The 18,482-nt window shown below is 33.2% G+C and overlaps 1 protein-coding gene across 4 annotated transcripts in view; it reads left to right on the top strand.

Moving 5' to 3' along the window:
* Positions 1-18,482, top strand: part of pip5k1bb (phosphatidylinositol-4-phosphate 5-kinase, type I, beta b) — a 53,355-nt gene that overhangs the window by 33,191 nt on the left and 1,682 nt on the right. For 2 of the 4 annotated variants that reach the window (XM_067394495.1, XM_067394496.1), the window contains exons 8-14: positions 10,118-10,311; positions 10,954-11,037; positions 11,181-11,229; positions 11,339-11,423; positions 12,572-12,727; positions 13,840-13,975; positions 16,768-16,876. In XM_067394495.1, the coding sequence (XP_067250596.1) occupies positions 10,118-10,311; positions 10,954-11,037; positions 11,181-11,229; positions 11,339-11,423; positions 12,572-12,727; positions 13,840-13,975; positions 16,768-16,876 (813 nt within the window). Of the gene's footprint in view, positions 1-10,117; positions 10,312-10,953; positions 11,038-11,180; positions 11,230-11,338; positions 11,424-12,571; positions 12,755-13,839; positions 13,976-16,767; positions 16,877-18,482 lie in introns of those variants that run through there. The other 2 variants (XR_010895947.1, XM_067394497.1) reach the window with 2 other exon arrangements.

The raw sequence follows: 18,482 nt of genomic DNA, 5'->3' as shown, positions 1-18,482 counted from the left end.
TAAAAGACCTCCGAAGAACAGGCGAATCTCAACATAACACCAACTGTTACATAACAGTCGGGGTGTACGCCCCAAATATTTGCATATGCCAGCCCATGATCAAGCATTAGACAAGGGCAGAACGTCTGGATGTGTACAGCTGAATCATCAGACTAGATAAGCAAGCAAGGACAACAGCAAAAAATGGCAAATTTAATAACTAGCAATAATAACTGACATGATCCATGATATCATGATATTTTTAGTGATATTTGTAAATTGTCTTTCTAAATGTTTCGTTAGCATGTTGCTAATGTACTGTTAAATGTGGTTAAAGTTACCATCGTTTCTTACTGTATTCACGGAGACGAAAGTCGTTGTTATTTTCGTTTTTAAACACTTGCAGTTTGTATAATTCATAAAGACAACTTCATTCTTTATAAATCTCTCCAACAGTGTGTAACGTTAGCTTTAGCCACGGAGCACCATCAAACTCATTCAGAATCAAATGTAAACATCCAAATAAATACTATACTTACACGATTAGACATGCTGCATGATGAACACTTTGTAAAGATCCATTTGAGGGTTATATTAGCTGTGTGAACATTGTTTATGCACTGTTTAAGGCAAGCACGAGCTCCGTGGGCGGGGAGCACCAGAATTAAAGGGGCCGCAGCCTGAATCGGCTCATATTTAATGATGCCCCAAAATAGGCATTTAAAAAAATTTATGAAAACTTCACAGACACATTCAGGGCACACCTTAGACTTATATTACATCTTTTAAAAATACGTTCTATGGCACCTTTAAAAAGTAAGAGCAATTTTTTAAAAATGGCATTTAGATTTAGCTTTAGCTTTTATAAAAAAATTTGCAATTTCATGGTTTCTTTTCTTGACTACTGAGAGTCTTCTGCCCCTCTAATCAGTGGTAAAGATGTTTAGTCTTATCCTCATGCACAAGCACCAGGGAATACGCCACAGTTTCATGGGAAACAAGTTCATGACAGTCTTCAGCGCCACAGTAGCTTATTAACAGATTCAAAATATGCTGAGTGTCAAACCTCTCTGTTCAGCTGGGAAACAAACCGCACAAATCCAGTCTGGCATTCCTTTCTATTTTAGAAGATCAGGCTGTTGACATGGTCTGGTAAATATTGCTGTTTTCACATGATTTCTTTCCAATAAATGATTTGTAAACAATCAGAGGGTATTTTCCCTCCTTGACAGTTTCCATTACTGTTTAACTTACTTGCCCTAAATTGTCTGTTCTGACAGTATTTGACAACTACAGTATACTGTAGATAAGCAACATTCTTTTGTTCCCCATGGGTAACAATGCTGAGGTGTTGTGGGTTTTGATATGTAGAAATTGATATGTTTATTCATCTAAGATGAATTTGATCAAAAGTGAAAGTAAAGACATTCAATATTTTATAAAAGATTTCTATTTCAAATAAATGCTGTAAAAAATATCACATTGTCCACAAAAATATTAAGCAGCACAACTGTTTTCAACATTGATAGTAATAAGAAATGTTTCTTGAGCAGCAGATCAGCATATTAGAAGGATCATGTGACACTGAAGACTGGAGTAATGATGCTGAAAATTCAGCTTTGATCACAGGAATAAATTATATAAACATAGAAAACAATTATTTGTTAATAATAACATTTCACAATATTACAGTAGCTTAAGAAACTTCTTTCAAAAACTGTAACAAACCTCAAACTTTTGAATGGTAGTGTTGTGTATTTTGGTCTTGGAATAATTTAAAACAAAGAGCTTTGACTTTTGATTAACTATTCTAAGCACAATTTGGTAAACATGTGTCCCAGTGTTTTGTTTTGGACCTCATTGACTTTCATTGCTGGGACAAAAAAAGTTAAATCATTCTTCATAATATCTCCTTTTCTGTTCCACTAAAGAAAGAAACCCATTCAAGTTTAGAACGACATTTATGAGGGTGAGTAAATGATGACAGAATTTTTATTTTTCGGAGAACTATTCCTTTAAGAAGTCTTCTTTTGCTTTCCATTGCTTTAATTGTCCCTTCACGTTGCTGTCCAGGAAAAACAATTAATATTAAAATGATCTCATTTATCATTTTGTTACGTATCACAGTGTTTTACAAGGACAAATGCAAACTCTGACATGTTTTCTTTTACTTTTTGAGTTCCCCCAAAGCCGAGTTGCAAGTAAACAGTCCAGTAACTGAATTACCCAAATGATTGTGGCATGATGTTGAAGTGTCCCAATGCTGCATTAGGTAACCATCTGTGGTCGCCTTGTGCTTCCAAATTCTTTGGAAGACCTGGCATTCGACCAAGCTACGTTTCTTACTGTTCATTTGTTTACCAACAAACAAGCCTCACAACTGTGCTATTGCGATGGCATTCCAGACATGACCTGTTGTTAAAAATGCTTAGAGACAGAATGTTCCCTATATAACAGTTTTTGGCACATTAAGTATGTACTGACCGGCCGGCCCCAGTGAGCGCTGAACTAAAAGGATCAGCCGTAATGCGAGTCACAAGAGGGCCGAGGGAAAAATGAGAACTCGAGTTTCACACAATAATGACCATAGTTGGGGACATTCAGCCTGTTGTAGCCCACCTGTGATCTAACTTCAGCCTTTGAAAAGAATGTAGTCTTTTATGGATTGAAATTGTTCAGACTTATTTTTTATTTTTGGGTGAACTTACCCTTTAACACTATACTATGTAAGAAGAAATGATTCTCGATGCAAGGAAACACAAACTGCAGTTCAAACACATTCCCATGAGTACTGTAAGATTTTATTGTTAGCTTTTCCTTACGTCCTGTGCAGAAACAAAAATGATCACTAAGCAGAAAGTTTCTCCTGAGTAAGCAACACACCCTGGGCCTCAACTGCAGAGCACAATAGAGCCAAATCTATGAGAATCAAGAACAAACCTTTAAATGGTTTCTGCAACTCGTCACCTGACAGACAGCGCAGTCCTTATGGGATTCAATAGTAGCCTACATAGAGAACTTTCATTACACTGACACATGAAAAATAGTGACACAGGTCTTTTTGGAGAGTTCCAAAATAGTGGGCCAGCAACGTCTTTCTGCTTACAGCAGAAAGACGTTGTTTGTTTGTTTGTTTTTGTTGAATTTAGGATTTTATTCACATAGAAACATTCATCAACTCACACATCAGTTATGGCAAACCAACGGAAGCTCAAGCATGTTCACTTGACGTGCAAGAACCAATGAGGCTCATGCTCGTGTTACACCGTGTCTTAACTACACACGATGCGATAAGATTCCAGCGACATGCAATTTGACTGTCAATACTATACGCGACGTGACAATGAGAAGCGATAAAATCTATCAAAACCACAGCCAATCAGAAGACACAATGAAGTGGGCAAGTACATAGTAAAATTCATAAATGTTACACCATTTAAACATTATTTAAAGTACATATTGAGTGAATGAAACAATCTTTGTCATAGAATACACTTGTTTGTTCGCATTGAGTTGACAGCTTGAACGTTCTTGTGCCCATTTATTTATTTTTGCGATCTGAGGTGAATTAGCCAGTGTTGTTTTCATTACAGCTAAAAAGCTGGGAACACAGAACGATATTCAAACTCACATTAGACACTTTTATCATTAAATAAAGCACATAAACAGTACCTGAGATTATCATTCATAGTCATAATTTGTGTTGTTGTTCCAGCCATGACGTCGCAGAGAAATAGAAACCGTTTCTAAAATAGAATCATTGTGTGTCGCCATCGCGGCTGGTTAGGACAAAAACTCTGATTTACATGGAAAAGTTATCTTTTATCACGTGTCGCATCGTCGCGTATAGTTAGGACACGGTGTTAAGCGTCAAAGTGGTAGTTGCATAAAGTGTCAATGGAGGGACAGAAATCGCTCAGATTTTATTAAAAATATATTTTGTGTTCTGAAGATGAACAAAAGTCTTACAGGTTTGGAACGACATGAGGGTAGTAATTAATGAGTAATTGACCCTTCGCAAAGACCCGCCCCCCTTAGTTACTGTTGCTTTGTCTGACAAGCCGTGGCGTTGTCACGCCACACAGAGTGAAAAATACATCGCGGAACAAAGAGGAAACTGGCAACACGTCGACAGACAAGACAAAGCAGGTTACTTATGATATTAAACAAAGTCCCAGCTTTCAAACTGTGTAGTTATTAAAGAAATTCAAACAATAAAAAACGTTTTGTGACTCTTTAATATGTCGTGACCATGGTCATGACAGATTGCTGTAACGCCTCAAGAGGCTCGTTAACCGATCATCTCTTCCTACTAGATAATTTATAGCATCAAATAAACATGAATGAACGTCAGAATGAATGTTGTTTCAAACGCGTAGAGACGTCAATATACACAATTTTTCAAGTTTAACTCCACCGAGGTTAATCTTCTAACTACTGGCTGCTTTGTCGGACAAAATGGCGGATGCGACGTTCTGACTGGTTAGATCGCTTGTCAATCAAACTCCCGGCAAAGGGTCAATTGATACAATTTTCATTTTTGGGTGAACTAACCTTTTTAAACACTGAACAATGAACTTAAAGAACTGAGGGCTTAAATACATAGAGAGAGTAATCAACGTAAATCAGAATAGGTGCAGGAACTAATTAACTACAAGAGAAATTAACGATAGCTGGGAACACAGGAAACACAGTGAAAACGAAACCAAAACAGAATATACATGTATATACATGAATTTACATAACCATACATAGAACCTTTGTGAAAAGTTTGGTTCATGTATGTTTAGTGGAAGATTTCTGTGCCTAATTCTTGAAAAATGTTCATTTAGATCAAATGTCTTTTAAATCAGGCACTGCTAATGTAGCATCATAAGAAAGCACCATTTATAAAAATCACACATTTAATCATATTGATGTTGCATGGGAATTTTTTTAGACAAAGATTAGCACGAAATTTGAAAATGGATAACTTTATTTTTATTAATCAAATGTCATGTTTCTTATGCTCAAACACTCAAGATGTAAAATAGATCTTAATGAGAAAAAACTATTTTTGTTAGGTCACATACCTCATGTTTACATAAAATATGAACACAAGTGACACATTTTTCGTTGAACTCTTCACCTGATGTTAATGAATGACCAGTGACTGTAAAGAGAACCTGTATTCTCATTTCAGCTGACTCGACCGATGGCAGCACACCAAGCAGCAAAACAGGCGGTCTTGATAGTGGTATAACAGCACGTCATTGTGGACCGCAGGCCCAAAGCCCAGGAAGTTTTTTTTGTGGAAAATAGAACATACTTTACATAACAAGTATCTCAAAAGAGGAAGAGCTTTCACGTAACATTTGTTCCCTTTTGTCTTAGCGTATTGAACTATGTTTATTCCATATTTGTACTTCAGATTTTCAGATCATGGAATCAAAAGAGCTTGTACTGTACTGTGAAAACGTACTGTTATTTTCAGAGCTTCCTCCCCAGTTCAGAAAAGCAAAAACTGTTCATTTTGCAACTTTCTGATTCAGACAAATGAATACATTTGAGTACGTGATCATTTACAGTTACACATCAACAACATGTATTTAGTCTAAAGCCTCATGAGAATTACTGTTTTTGTCTAAAAATGGATCTTCAGGGACAAAATACTAATAGAAACATGTATGATATGACCCCTTTAATTATTTTCATGTTCAATTAAAAATCTTTAAGGCCTAAAAAATGTTTAAACGGGACCTATTATGCAAAATTCACTTTTACATGGTGTTTGAATATAGGGCCCTATAATACATTTGCTAGTTTGCGTCCGGCGCCGTTCGCGTTTTCCCGTTCAGCGTGAATTAAATTAGTTAATGCATTTGCGGCAGTTAGTGCGCCCATGGGCGTGCTGGTCTAAAAAAGAGGTGTGTTCAGGCGCATTGCCGGCGCATTGCTATTTTAAGGAGCTGAAAATAGACTGCGCCATTGACCAACTCAAACCTGGTCTAAAGTCTAAAGTCAATGGCGCAATATTTTTTTGTTGGTAGAAACTGCGCCTCTGGGCGCGTCCACAGTGCGCGTTGACTTTGCTTATTACACACAGGGATGCGCATCACACAAACATGCCAAATATTAAAAACAAAAGGATTACAGTGTAAAAGAATATTATTGTGTAGGCTACATAAATATAAAAATGTAATGATGAATAGTCATTGCGTGTATTAGAATTAGGCTACCTATTTTCAATTCAGCCTATTACTACTTATAATGATGAACGAAATTGGCTAATTAATTGAACAATCGTGCCAGTACACACACATATATATTAACTGACTCATAGCGCAGTGCTATTTGAAAGCCTACATTTGCAAGCCCGCTTTAACTTTGCGCACGAGCAGATCAGCTTTTCCGCCAACAAATTAAACTGCATTTAACAGCAGCATTCAAGTAAGAAATGTATTCTTATTAAAGCTACTAAAGTTATTCAGTCAAGAGCAGTGAGTGATTTTCTGCCAGATTTTGGCAGAGTATCTAAGGCACAAGTTGTACAGGCTCCGCCCTCTTCTGGATAGGGGATGGGGAGCAGCAGCTCATTTGAATTTAAAGAGACATGCACAAAAACGCGTTTTTCCTTCCACTCAAAAATGGACATTTACAACATGGTATAATAAATTATATTTTGAGCTGAAACTTCACAGACACATTCTAGGTACACCTTATATTACATCTTGTAAAAAAGGGCATAATCGGTTCCCTTTAAGAAACTAAGCTTCTTCTTAATGAGTGTCTTTCACTATGGAAATATGTAGTAAAACAAGTTTTAAAAATGAAGCTTCCTTTTGCCACCCACATTGTTTGTGCTTAAGCTTACTTGGGATTTCTTACTAAGGGTATTTATTTAAACTCCTTCTCAGAGCAAATTGTTAAACTGTTACCACACCCGAAAAAAGGTGTAAATTCCTTTCATTGCAAGTAAACCTTTGACTAAATGACTCCATGTGCCAAACAAGCGGTGTTACCTTCCACTGCGGCCTTTGTTGGGTATTATTGTGACCTAGATGAGAGCCCATTTGGAGGCTTTTAGACATTCCTGATAGGATGCAAAACAAGGATATTGTGTGCCCCTATTCAAATAATCCATCCATTTGAATATAGAGGAAACGAGGGGAACAAGAGCGTCATGCAAAAGGGAAATCATGTAAACCCTTTATTTGTTTACGGCAGCAGCTTTTACCTGCTTGTTTGACATTGTTTCATTTAAAACCAGAAATAACGACCTGGAAGTATTTCATGTAGACATAGCATTCATATATGGGTCAGTGGTGTATAAGGATTTCGACAGGCCAATTTTAAAATGCTAAAAATAATAATATCTATTGCAATTGTTCAAACATTAAGAATGTTGTGTAAACATAAATTCATATTAAAATTTTCAATTATATGATTTTAGTGCTTTTTTATCAAGATTAATTGGCCATAGCCTTAAAAAATGTCATATGGTGAAATCGTGATTTATCTTAAAAGTAATTAATTAATTTAACATGCTTAACATTTTTTTACAAGTTCTCAGTAATTAAAGTGTTTAGAAACAAAGTGTTTGCAGTTCGTTTGAGATTCTGTATAGAATGACCTTATATTTTTGCTCTATAACTTCAGAGTTGCCTTCTTAAATGTAGTTTAACACTTATTTTTTCCTGTAAATTGCATAAAACTGATAAAAATGTTTTAAAAATACCATTCACTTAAGCAAAAAATTAGAAACTAAGAAATTAGATATTTTATTTTTAATTTAATACAGTTATTGCTGTTATTGGTCGCACCACATGATGTGTGGTCGCTCCAAATGACACAAAGACCTTAAATATCATTAAAAATCTATTTAAAGAGATCAATAAACAATCAATTATATATAAGAAAATAGATTTAAACCAGATTTTATGAAAATTTCACAGAATTTTCATGAACACAATTTTTATAAATGTTTTTTATGTTTAAAAAATCACATCGCAAACGTAAGTGCACCATTTCTTTCGTTTAAGTTGAAATTAATTAATACTTTAATTCATCAAGCCTGAATTGTTCAAAAGTGACAGTAAAGACATTTATAATTTTTCAAAAGATTATGTTTCAAATAAATGCTGTTCTTTTGAACTGTCTATTCATCAAATAAATAAAATTCAGTTTCCACAAAAATCTGAACATTGATAATAATCATAAATGTTTCTTGAGCAGCATGTTAGAATGATTTCTGAAGGATCATGTGATTCTGAAGACTGGAGTAATGATGCTGAAAATTAAGCTTTGATCACAGGAATAAATTTCAGTTACTATTTATTCACATAGAAAACAGATATTTTAAATTGTAATAACATTTCACTCTTCTCCTAGCAAGGTGTAACTCCATTCTTGCTGCAGAGTCAGAATCAACACGGTGCCTATGGCCAGCAGTTTTTACTTTGCTTGGCAGTGGAATCTTTTAAAATAGATTGAAATAGTTATAAATAAAAAACAATAAATAACTAATAAATGCATAATTACCAAACTGAAATTACATACTCTAAACAATTTTTTACAATAAACTGCCTGAAATATTTTTATAAAATATTTCTATTCCAAATGATACTAAAATCAAGTACTTTATGTATATAAATCATCCATTGAATATAAAAGCACAAAAACTGCCAATCTAGGACATATATCTATCATGGAAAACACTTTGCAGTGGTTGCACCACATGATATTTTCAAATTCAGTCGAAATTTACAGGCACAGAATTGGCCACCTAAACAAAACAAGCTTGCTTCCCACAAAAGGTCACTTTGCAGAAATAACTTAATATTCATTGTTTTGTTTTTTTGAGGTCATACCACATGATATCCAAACGTGGGAACTACATACCAGCCATTAAAAAGGTTGTTATTTTTATTTTTTTATTTTTTTGATGCAACTTCCTGTCTTTGAATGGATTTCAACATGAAAGTCACAAAGTGGTAGTTTCTTAATGGTTGCACCACATGGTATTTCATAAAATGGACATCATCGGACAAAGTTTGTTTGTATATTATGATGGAAATATACATACGAATGCTTAGCCATTTTGTACAGGATTACAAAACATGTTGGAAATCATGCCAAATAGTGCAGAAAATGAATTTGAATAAATTTAGAGTAATTTCAATGACATTTCCAAAACAGAAGTTATGCACCACATGATATTTTGACACTTTAAATAACAGAAAATGACAGATAACTAATGTTTTTTGAAAAGTTAAAGTGAGTACATGCACGGGAGAGGAACTACATATATATATGGTATCTTTTTATGCATTTAAACCAAATTTTAACTGAAAAAATGCAATCGAACAGAAAATGTAGGCGTCACGTCATTGACCCATATACACTAACAGGCTTAAGTGCAAATTGTTTTTTTGCGGTTTGTTTCCTTTTTGGGCATATTTTCAAATAATCTGTGATCTTTTATCTGGCGATCTATCGATGACTAATGCTGAAAGTCTGTTTATAGTATTATCTTGCCACTGATAAACAAATCACTTTTCCTCTGACTCATTTCTGAAGATACTGCGCAGACTTTCCCCAGTCTTTCTTCCTTAGTATCGTTATCTTAATAGTTCATTCAGGTTTTCATTTTGAAGTGACTATCTGAGCTTTTTGATCATTTTTATTTTTCATGTAATTGCACTCTAATGCTTGCTATCAGATTTGATGCATGACTCTGTGGATAAAACCTACTAAATTAGATATCTGTGTAAACTGACAGGTGCCGGCATTTTCGCTCCATCATTGCTGTTTTTTCTGTTATGTTACTAAAATTGTGTATTAGGATAATGTGCAATGTTGCAGAGTAGAGGAGCTTAGAGCTGTTAGTGGGCATTCACATATTGGTTATTATAGTTAACTAAAACTAAACTTGGCATCACGGTCAGTACTTTTGACAACACTATCAGTGACACTAAAATAACTCCCAGGGAATATTTTGTGTTCACAAACAGCTAGACAGAGCACATGATGAACGGAATTGACTTTGACTTTGCAGGGTTGTTTCTAGCAGCCCTTGTTCTGCAAAAAACCTGACATGCTACGTCCAATTGTGCATGAGATTCACAGTGTGCTTAACGTTGTGTTGTATGTTGTGCAGGTGCTGGAGAGTTTTAAGATCATGGACTACAGTCTGCTGCTGGGGGTGCATGTTCTGGACCAGAGTCACAGAGAAGGAGACGTCAACGGTGTGGACGGGAAGAGGATCGTGGGACAGAAAGTTCTTTACTCCACCGCCATGGAGTCCATTCAGGGAGACGGCAAGGCAGCTGAGGCTTTGACCACCGACGACACGTGAGTCCTTGACGCTAAAACCAGTGTTTGAGCTGTTCACATATATTCAAAATGTATGTTTTGTTATGTGAATATACAGATATATCATATATACAGTCATATTTCACTCCAAAATCATTATAAATGGTATTTTGTTGAAGAAAATGTAATTATTCATATATGTAATTATTAATTTATATATATTGTAAAGTATTTATAATGAATTGTAGTATGTTTAACTGCCTTTAAATTATGAACTGTCATATAACATATAAATTGTAGTATTTGTTGAACTGCCTTCAATTTAATATTTAATTTATTAATAATTAAATTAAAAATGACTTAAAATTACTTTATATTGAAAATCTAATGAGTAATGACAAGTAAAAAATTTAAAAAGCATGAAAATAAAATGTTGCATTATGGCAATGAAGATTTAGAAATTGTCACAATGATTAAAAAACGGGCAATGGCTTGTCTTGATCTTCCTGTGTTTTTAGGAGATTCCCCAACTACTAATAAACATAATTTACATAACATTATTATATTATATTATATTATATTATATTATATTATATTATATTATATTATATTATATTATATTATATTATATTATATTATATTATATTATATTATATTATATTATATTGTTTTTTTATACAGAATGGGAGGCATTCCTGCAAAAACACACAGGGATGAGAAACTACTTATTTTTCTAGGCATTATCGACATCTTGCAGTCTTACAGGTAAGTCTGGTGTCAGTTTACAACAAACCCAAGAGCCCAAATGTCATGTTACAGACCAGCTTACAGCATATTAGCTCATTGTAGCTTTTTTAAATGAGCTTTCTTATACCTGACGAGATCTCTCTCTCTCTTTTCCCACCTAGATTCATGAAGAAGCTGGAGCACTCCTGGAAGGCACTCGTCTATGATGGTGTAAGTCTATATGTCTCTCTGCTCTCTTCGTTTATGAATAGATATTCATACCGCTGGGGGAATTAAGGATGCTTCCTGGTTTGATTGTCTTGTATTCTCTTTCTCCTAGGATACGGTGTCTGTGCACAGACCTGGTTTCTATGCAGACAGATTTCTCAAGTTCATGAGCACCAGAGTATTCAGAAAGATTCAGCGTAAGTCAACAATACCAGCAAATTAATACAGTATGCCAAATATTACATAATCACAGTGGGTTAAAAAAAATTTTTTGTGTGTGTTAAACATCATGCATATGCAAAATTCATATATTTTTAAGAAAATCTGTTAACACTTTACAATAAGGTCTCATTCATAACATTAGTTAATGCATTAGTTAAAATGAACTAATAATGAGCAATATATTTTTACAGTATTTATTTATTAACCATTGTTAATTTATTGTTAAATTAACCAATGTTAAATAACTCTTAACATTTTACAAATGTATTAGTAAATGTAGAAATTAATAAATAAGATTAATAAATGCTGTAGAAATATTGTTCAATGTTAGTTCATGTTAACTAATGTTAACAAATGAAACCTTATTGTAAACCTTTTACAAGATGTAATATAAGTCTCTGGTGACCCCAGAATGTGTTTGTGAAGTTTCAGCTCAAAATACCCCACAGATCATTTATTATAGCTTGTAAAATTTGCCCCTATTTGGGTGTGAGCAAATTCACACCATTTGTGTGTGTCCCTTTAAATGCAAATAAGCTGCTTCTCCCGGCCCACTTTCCAGAAGAAGGCGGAGCTTTAACAGCTCACGCTTCGGTTGCTCAACAACAACAAAGCTGGAGAATCTCACACAGCCAAAATGAGCTTAAAAAGCGATTTCTGTAAAAGAAAATGTCGCCCGTCGTAACTTTGCAGACGTTGTTTATGCTCTAACGTCAACATTACACACTAACTGAAGGTAATAATCAGCCACCCCTTTAAAACTTCCTGCCAATGACAAAACTCAAGAACGGAAGTTGCACCAATACTCTTGTTTGACCTTTTATTTCATTAGTAAGAATATTTTGAAACATTACTTCTCCTTCCTCTTTCTGAGATGTTCTTCAGCTGCTCAAGAAGTCTGAAACTGTAATTCACCCCCTTAATCTGATACTTATAAGCCACATTAATACAGCAGAATGTAGATTTATTTTTACCCTTTCCAATAAAGTTAGACAGCGAGCAGAGATTTCATTTCACGGTCTAATTTTCGGCTGCCAGGTAACAGTTATGGATGAGTTACATCCTCATATTTTCAGATAATTTCAGCCAGTGTCCATAATTAGTCTCCTTGTCGCACCTCCAGCAAATCGTTTCTCCCCGAGCAAGAGGGCGCGTAACTCCATATCAGCGCTGAAGAGCTCTTCTCAAGAGGTGCTGTCCCCACAGAAGGAGGAGAAGGCAGAGGAGAGGACGGACAGACTTGGAGGAGCCCGTAGTCTTGCCAGTCTGGATGGACAAGGTGGGCGGCACTGACTATATGAAAAAGGTTGGGTTAAGGGCTAAAGGGCTTTTCACACTTGAAATTATTATCTGAGGGACTATTTAAACTCTGGATTAAAATAATCCTAGGTTATCATATTTTATATTTCACACTTTTCATATTTGACCCTGGATTAGTTGATCATTGTGCATCTGTAAAACCTTGGTTAGCATTCTTATTGGCATATTTATGATATCAACAACATTAGCCAGGGTTAAAAATGGCATAACACCAGGGATAAGTGATACCCTGGGTTAAATGCAGTGTAAAAAGCACTTAATTTGCACAATATCCCACCACCAAACACCAATGATGACATACTTCCAAAATCAGTTCTATTAATGTTGACAGATATAAAAAAGGAAGTGTTTGATTTATTTTCTCATGGTGTCTTTTGGAAAAACCCTGAAAAACAAGCTGCCATCTGAGACATTTTTTTCCCAGACAGTCATTTCTTCCTCATTCAATTCACATTTACTAGCTGAACAAAACATTATTGCACTGACTTTTTGCGCTGATGTATGTCACTGGTTTATAGCTGCTGCTGGGTATGAATTATTATAAAAAACGTAATGCCTTACCGTTCAAAAGTTTGGGGTCATGTAGTTTTTTTTCAGCAAGGATGCATTCAATTGATCAAAAGTGACAGTAAAAACATGTATGTCACAAAAGGTTTTTATTTCAAATAAATTCAAAGAATAGATGAATAAAATGTTTTTTTAGCATGGTTTCCACAAACATATTAAGCAGCACAACTGTTTTCAACATTGATAATAATAAGAAATGTTTCTTGAGCAGCAAACCAGCATATTGGAGTGATTTCTGAAGGATCATGTGACACTGAGTAATGATGCTGAAAATTCAGCTTTGATTCACAGGAATAAATTACATTTTAAAATATATTCAAATTAAAACAGTTATTTTAAATTTTAATAATATTTCACACTGCTTTAATATATTTTAGATTATTGGTAAGCATAAGAAACATTAACAAACCTCAAACTTTTGAACAGCAATGTAGTTACTTTCATATACTGTACATTTATACAGGAAATCACCTCATGTGATGTTTCTGTCATCTCATACCACAGTGTTCTGGTCCTATAACCGTCCTGACCTGGTCCCTCAGACTCCTTACCCACATGAAGCCTCTTCCTTGAGAAACACCCTCTCCCCGCCCTCTATTTTCGTCACAGATCGGTACCTGAAGGCCAGATCTAATGAAAGGTGACACCTTTCACACACATCTCACAAACCTTCAGACCCATAAACCTGACACACACCTGTTAGCTTCTCACATCTCCACTTCTGTTCCCTCCACAGAGATACATAAAGGAATATTTCACCTAAATATGAAAATTTGCTCATCATTTATTAAACACATTTTTCATGGAACACAACTGGAGATATTTTTAGTCACTCTTTTTCATGCAGTTACAATAAATGTGGATTCAGGCTTCTAAAAAGGAGGAAGAAACACTATAAAAGTATCATAAAAGTAGTCCATGTGACTTGTGCATCATATGATTGGGAACTTTATGTGATGAACAGATCAACATTTAAGTGGTTATGCTCCACTCATCCTCTTTTTGCAGAACTCACAGTTCTGACTTCTTATTTTTTAGTTTATCTTGCGATTTTGAATTTATATCTAAACTCAGAACTGTGTGAAAAAAGGGAGAATTGCAAGAAATAAACTCACAATTGTGAGAAAGAAGTCAGAATTGTGAGATATAAACTCAGAATTGCGAGAAATAAAGTCAGAATTGTGAGAAATAAAATTGAAATTGTTAGAAAAAAATCAGAATTGTAATATAAAATCGCATTTGTGAAAAAAGTCGGAATTGTGATATATAAACTTGCATATGTTAGAAAGAGTCAGAATTGTGTGATATGAAATTGCAATTGCGAGATAAAGTCGGAATTGTGAGGTATAAACTCGCAATTGTGAGAAAAAAGACAGAATTGTGAGATATAAAATCGCAATTGCAAGATAAAAAAGTCGGAATTGTGAGATTTTAAACTGGCAATTACGAGAAAAAGTAGGAATTGTGAGATATAAACTTGCAATTGTTAGAAAAAGTCAGAATTGTGAGATATAAAATCGCAATTGCGAGATAAAAAAGTCAGAATTGTGAGATTTTAAACTTGCAATTACGAGAAAAAGTCGGAATTGTGTGATATGAAATCGCAATTGCGAGATAAAGTCAGAATTGTGAGGTATAAACTCGCAATTGTGAGAAAAAAGTCAGAATTGTGAGATATAAAATCGCAATTGCGAGATAAAAAAGTCGGAATTGTGAGATTTTAAACTGGCAATTACGAGAAAAAGTAGGAATTGTGAGATATAAATTTGCAATTGTTAGAAAAAGTCAGAATTGTGAGATAAAATTGCAATTGCGAGATAAAAAAGTCAGAATTGAGATATAAACTCAGAATTGCGAGAAAAAAAGTCAGAATTGTGTGATATAAACTCGCAATTGTTAGAAAAAGTCAGAATTGTGTGATATGAAATCGCAATTGCAAGATTAAGTCAGAATTGTAAGCTATAAACTCGCAATTGTGAGAAAAAAGTCAGAATTTTGAGATATAAAGTCGCAATCGCGAGAAAAAAAGTCGGAATTGTGAGATTTTAAACTGGCAGTTACGAGAAAAAGTAGGAATTGTGAGATATAAACTTGCAATTAGAAATAGTCAGAATTGTAAGATTTTAAATTGAAAATTGCAGGAAAAGGTAGAGTAATTGTGATATATAAACTCGCAATTGCAAGAAAAAAATCTGAATTGCGAGAAAAAAGTCAGAATTGCGAGATATGAAAATTGCAATTGCAAGAAAAAAAGTATGAATTGTAAGATATAATCTATCAATTGTGAGAGAAAAAAAGTCGCAAATACCTTTATTATTTGTTATTCCATGGCAGAAACAATCTTCCATAAATGAGCTAGATAATATGTTTTGGGTTTTTTTTGTCATTTGATTTGTTTCAAGTTGTATAGACTACATTTTTATGGTGTTTTTGTGTTTTGATGTCCTTTTTGAAGCCTAAAAACCTCAATTTACTGTAATTGCATGGGAAAGGACAACAAATAGCTACTCACATTAAAGAGGAAAGTGATATGTGTTAGGAATGACATGAGGATTGAGTAAATGATGACAAAAGTTAAATTCTTGTGTGAATATAGTCAAACAATGCCACAGTGTAACACTTCAAGATGGATTTCTTTGATCCTGCTACAGCTAGTGAGTGGCTGACCAGGTGCTGTCATGCTACACTTGTTCTTCTGCTCCGTTCTTTGTGTTTGGTTTTCACTGATCTCCTCACCTTTGACACGCACCTGTTTTAAGAGGAATTCCTGTGAAAAGACCTCATAAATATTTCATCTGCTTGCAAAGGATGAATATAATAGAGGTATTGTTTTACGACACAGAATACCACAAAAGGGGGCATTCTGTGCTTGAACAATGATTATTGAATTAAAAGAGCTTTGTAAGTTAATTATCTTGTTGACTTAATCAATATAATAGATTAATTAGCGGTCTTTGCATGCTGAATATAAGTATTCGATTCTTTCCCCAAAAAAAGTACTGACCTTAGACCAGGGTGAGTCTGTGTTAATGAACACCCTCAGCGTCTGAAATGTGTCACATGCACAGAGTGCTTTAGGTTCATGAGGTGAACAAGGGTCTGGTTGCCATGGCATCAATAACTCAAGAGATTATTGCAGGCAATAAAAGCATAAGCAAATTCCGAAGTGGATGTAGATGGCCAGCGCTCATCTGAAATGTGTCACTGTAATGATGAGAAATATTACAAGTGAAATGCTTTCTATTTTCGTCTCCCTGTCTCTGTCTTAACACACGGCCACATGTATTCCCTCAGAGCAGCGCAAACAGAGTTTTGGCATTTATGAGACCACCAGCTTTGCTCAATAATCATCTGTCATGTTTTAGGACTTTTAATTTGTCCTTGAGCTTCTTCATGCTGCTCTTCTGATTCAGTGCTGTTGTTTCGTTTCAGATGTGCCTGCTCAACTTTTACATTGGAGGACAGCGCCATCTGTCTGACGTCTGAGCAAAGCACCATGGACATAGATAGAGATGACGACTCAGTGCTGGATGCATACTTTGTGAGTTTCTACATCAGTTAGTCGATTGGATCTTGAGCGATCTTAATCAGGGTCATATTGAAAATAAAGTTGCGAGGAACAGAAGTACAGTACGTTCAATAGGTTGTACTGTCCTATGTTTTTTGCAAAGACATATTTTCATTATTAATACCAAAGGACAGAACACACAGTAGAATCCACTGTACTTTTATCCCTCACGGCCTTGTTTTCACTCATATTAAACATGGCGTCTGTCCACCCTGCATAAGTTCCTTTAGATCTGCAATTATACTGTCAAAAATTATTATATTAAAATATCTATTACTACATAATACTGTATAAAGTAGTACTTTATGAATAGTATTTGTATGAATATTAATAAACATCAGAATAAATTCTGAAATTATACTTATTATATAAGTAAGGGGTAAGTAGTCAGTCAGTCTTATAAATTATAATAAAACTAAACAACTTTATAATGATAACTTTTAGAATTTAATCTGATATATATATATATATATATATGCAATTACTATATTATATTCTAAAAATGTTAAAAATATCAGATTAATTATTGTAATAATTTATATTATACTAAGTTGTTTTATATATTATGAAATATATTATGAAATGTATAACTTGTAACTGCTGTAATCTTTGATCATGTTAATTTTCTTTCCAGTGAGTTTATTAATAATAATAAATAAATAAATAAATAGTTATATATAATAATTAAACATTATACATATTTAATATTATAATAATATTTATATTTAATAATCAATAATATATAATTATATACATTTATATATATATAATATGTATGTAAAATAATAAATATTATATATAATTATTACATTATCATTTATAAATATCAAATTATTAAAATTATGTTTTATTAAATATGTTGTTACTTGTAACTGCTATAAACTTTGATCATGTTGTAAATCATCTTTCCATTAAATATATTTCCAATAAATTAGCATATAATAACTTTTGTAATATAAATAACTTTCAGAATGTAATGATATTTATAAATTTTTACAATAATTAAAATATTGTATATGCAATTATTATGTTATAAATGTATAAATATCTGATGAATTATATTTTTTTAAATTAAAATGTATCTATTTAAAAAATATTTTTATTATTATTTTAATAACATTTTTAATATATTCTGAAAGTTATACTCCCAACTAATAACTTGTAACTGCTAAAAACTTTGATCATGTTGTTGATCATCTTTCCAATGAGTTTTGTAATAATAATAAATAAACAAATAATAACTAATATAATACAAATAATCATTTTCAGAATTTATTCTGATATTTATAAATATATATAAATGATTACAATATAATATTTAAAATTGTGTGTATATATATATATATATATATATATATATATATATATATATATATATATATATAATTATTTTACTATAATATAATATATATAATATAATATAATATAATATATATTTAAAATAATTAATTATAATTTCAATATCAGATTAATTATAGTTATTTATATTATATTAAAATATTGTTTTAATTATAAAAAAAAAACACATTGTGATATATTATGAAAGTTATACTGTCACTAATAACTTGTAACTGCTATA

The sequence above is a fragment of the Chanodichthys erythropterus genome, chromosome 9 (genome assembly GCF_024489055.1).
Source record: "Chanodichthys erythropterus isolate Z2021 chromosome 9, ASM2448905v1, whole genome shotgun sequence".
Lineage (NCBI taxonomy): Eukaryota > Metazoa > Chordata > Actinopteri > Cypriniformes > Xenocyprididae > Chanodichthys > Chanodichthys erythropterus.
This window is presented reverse-complemented; position numbering and strand designations above follow the sequence as displayed.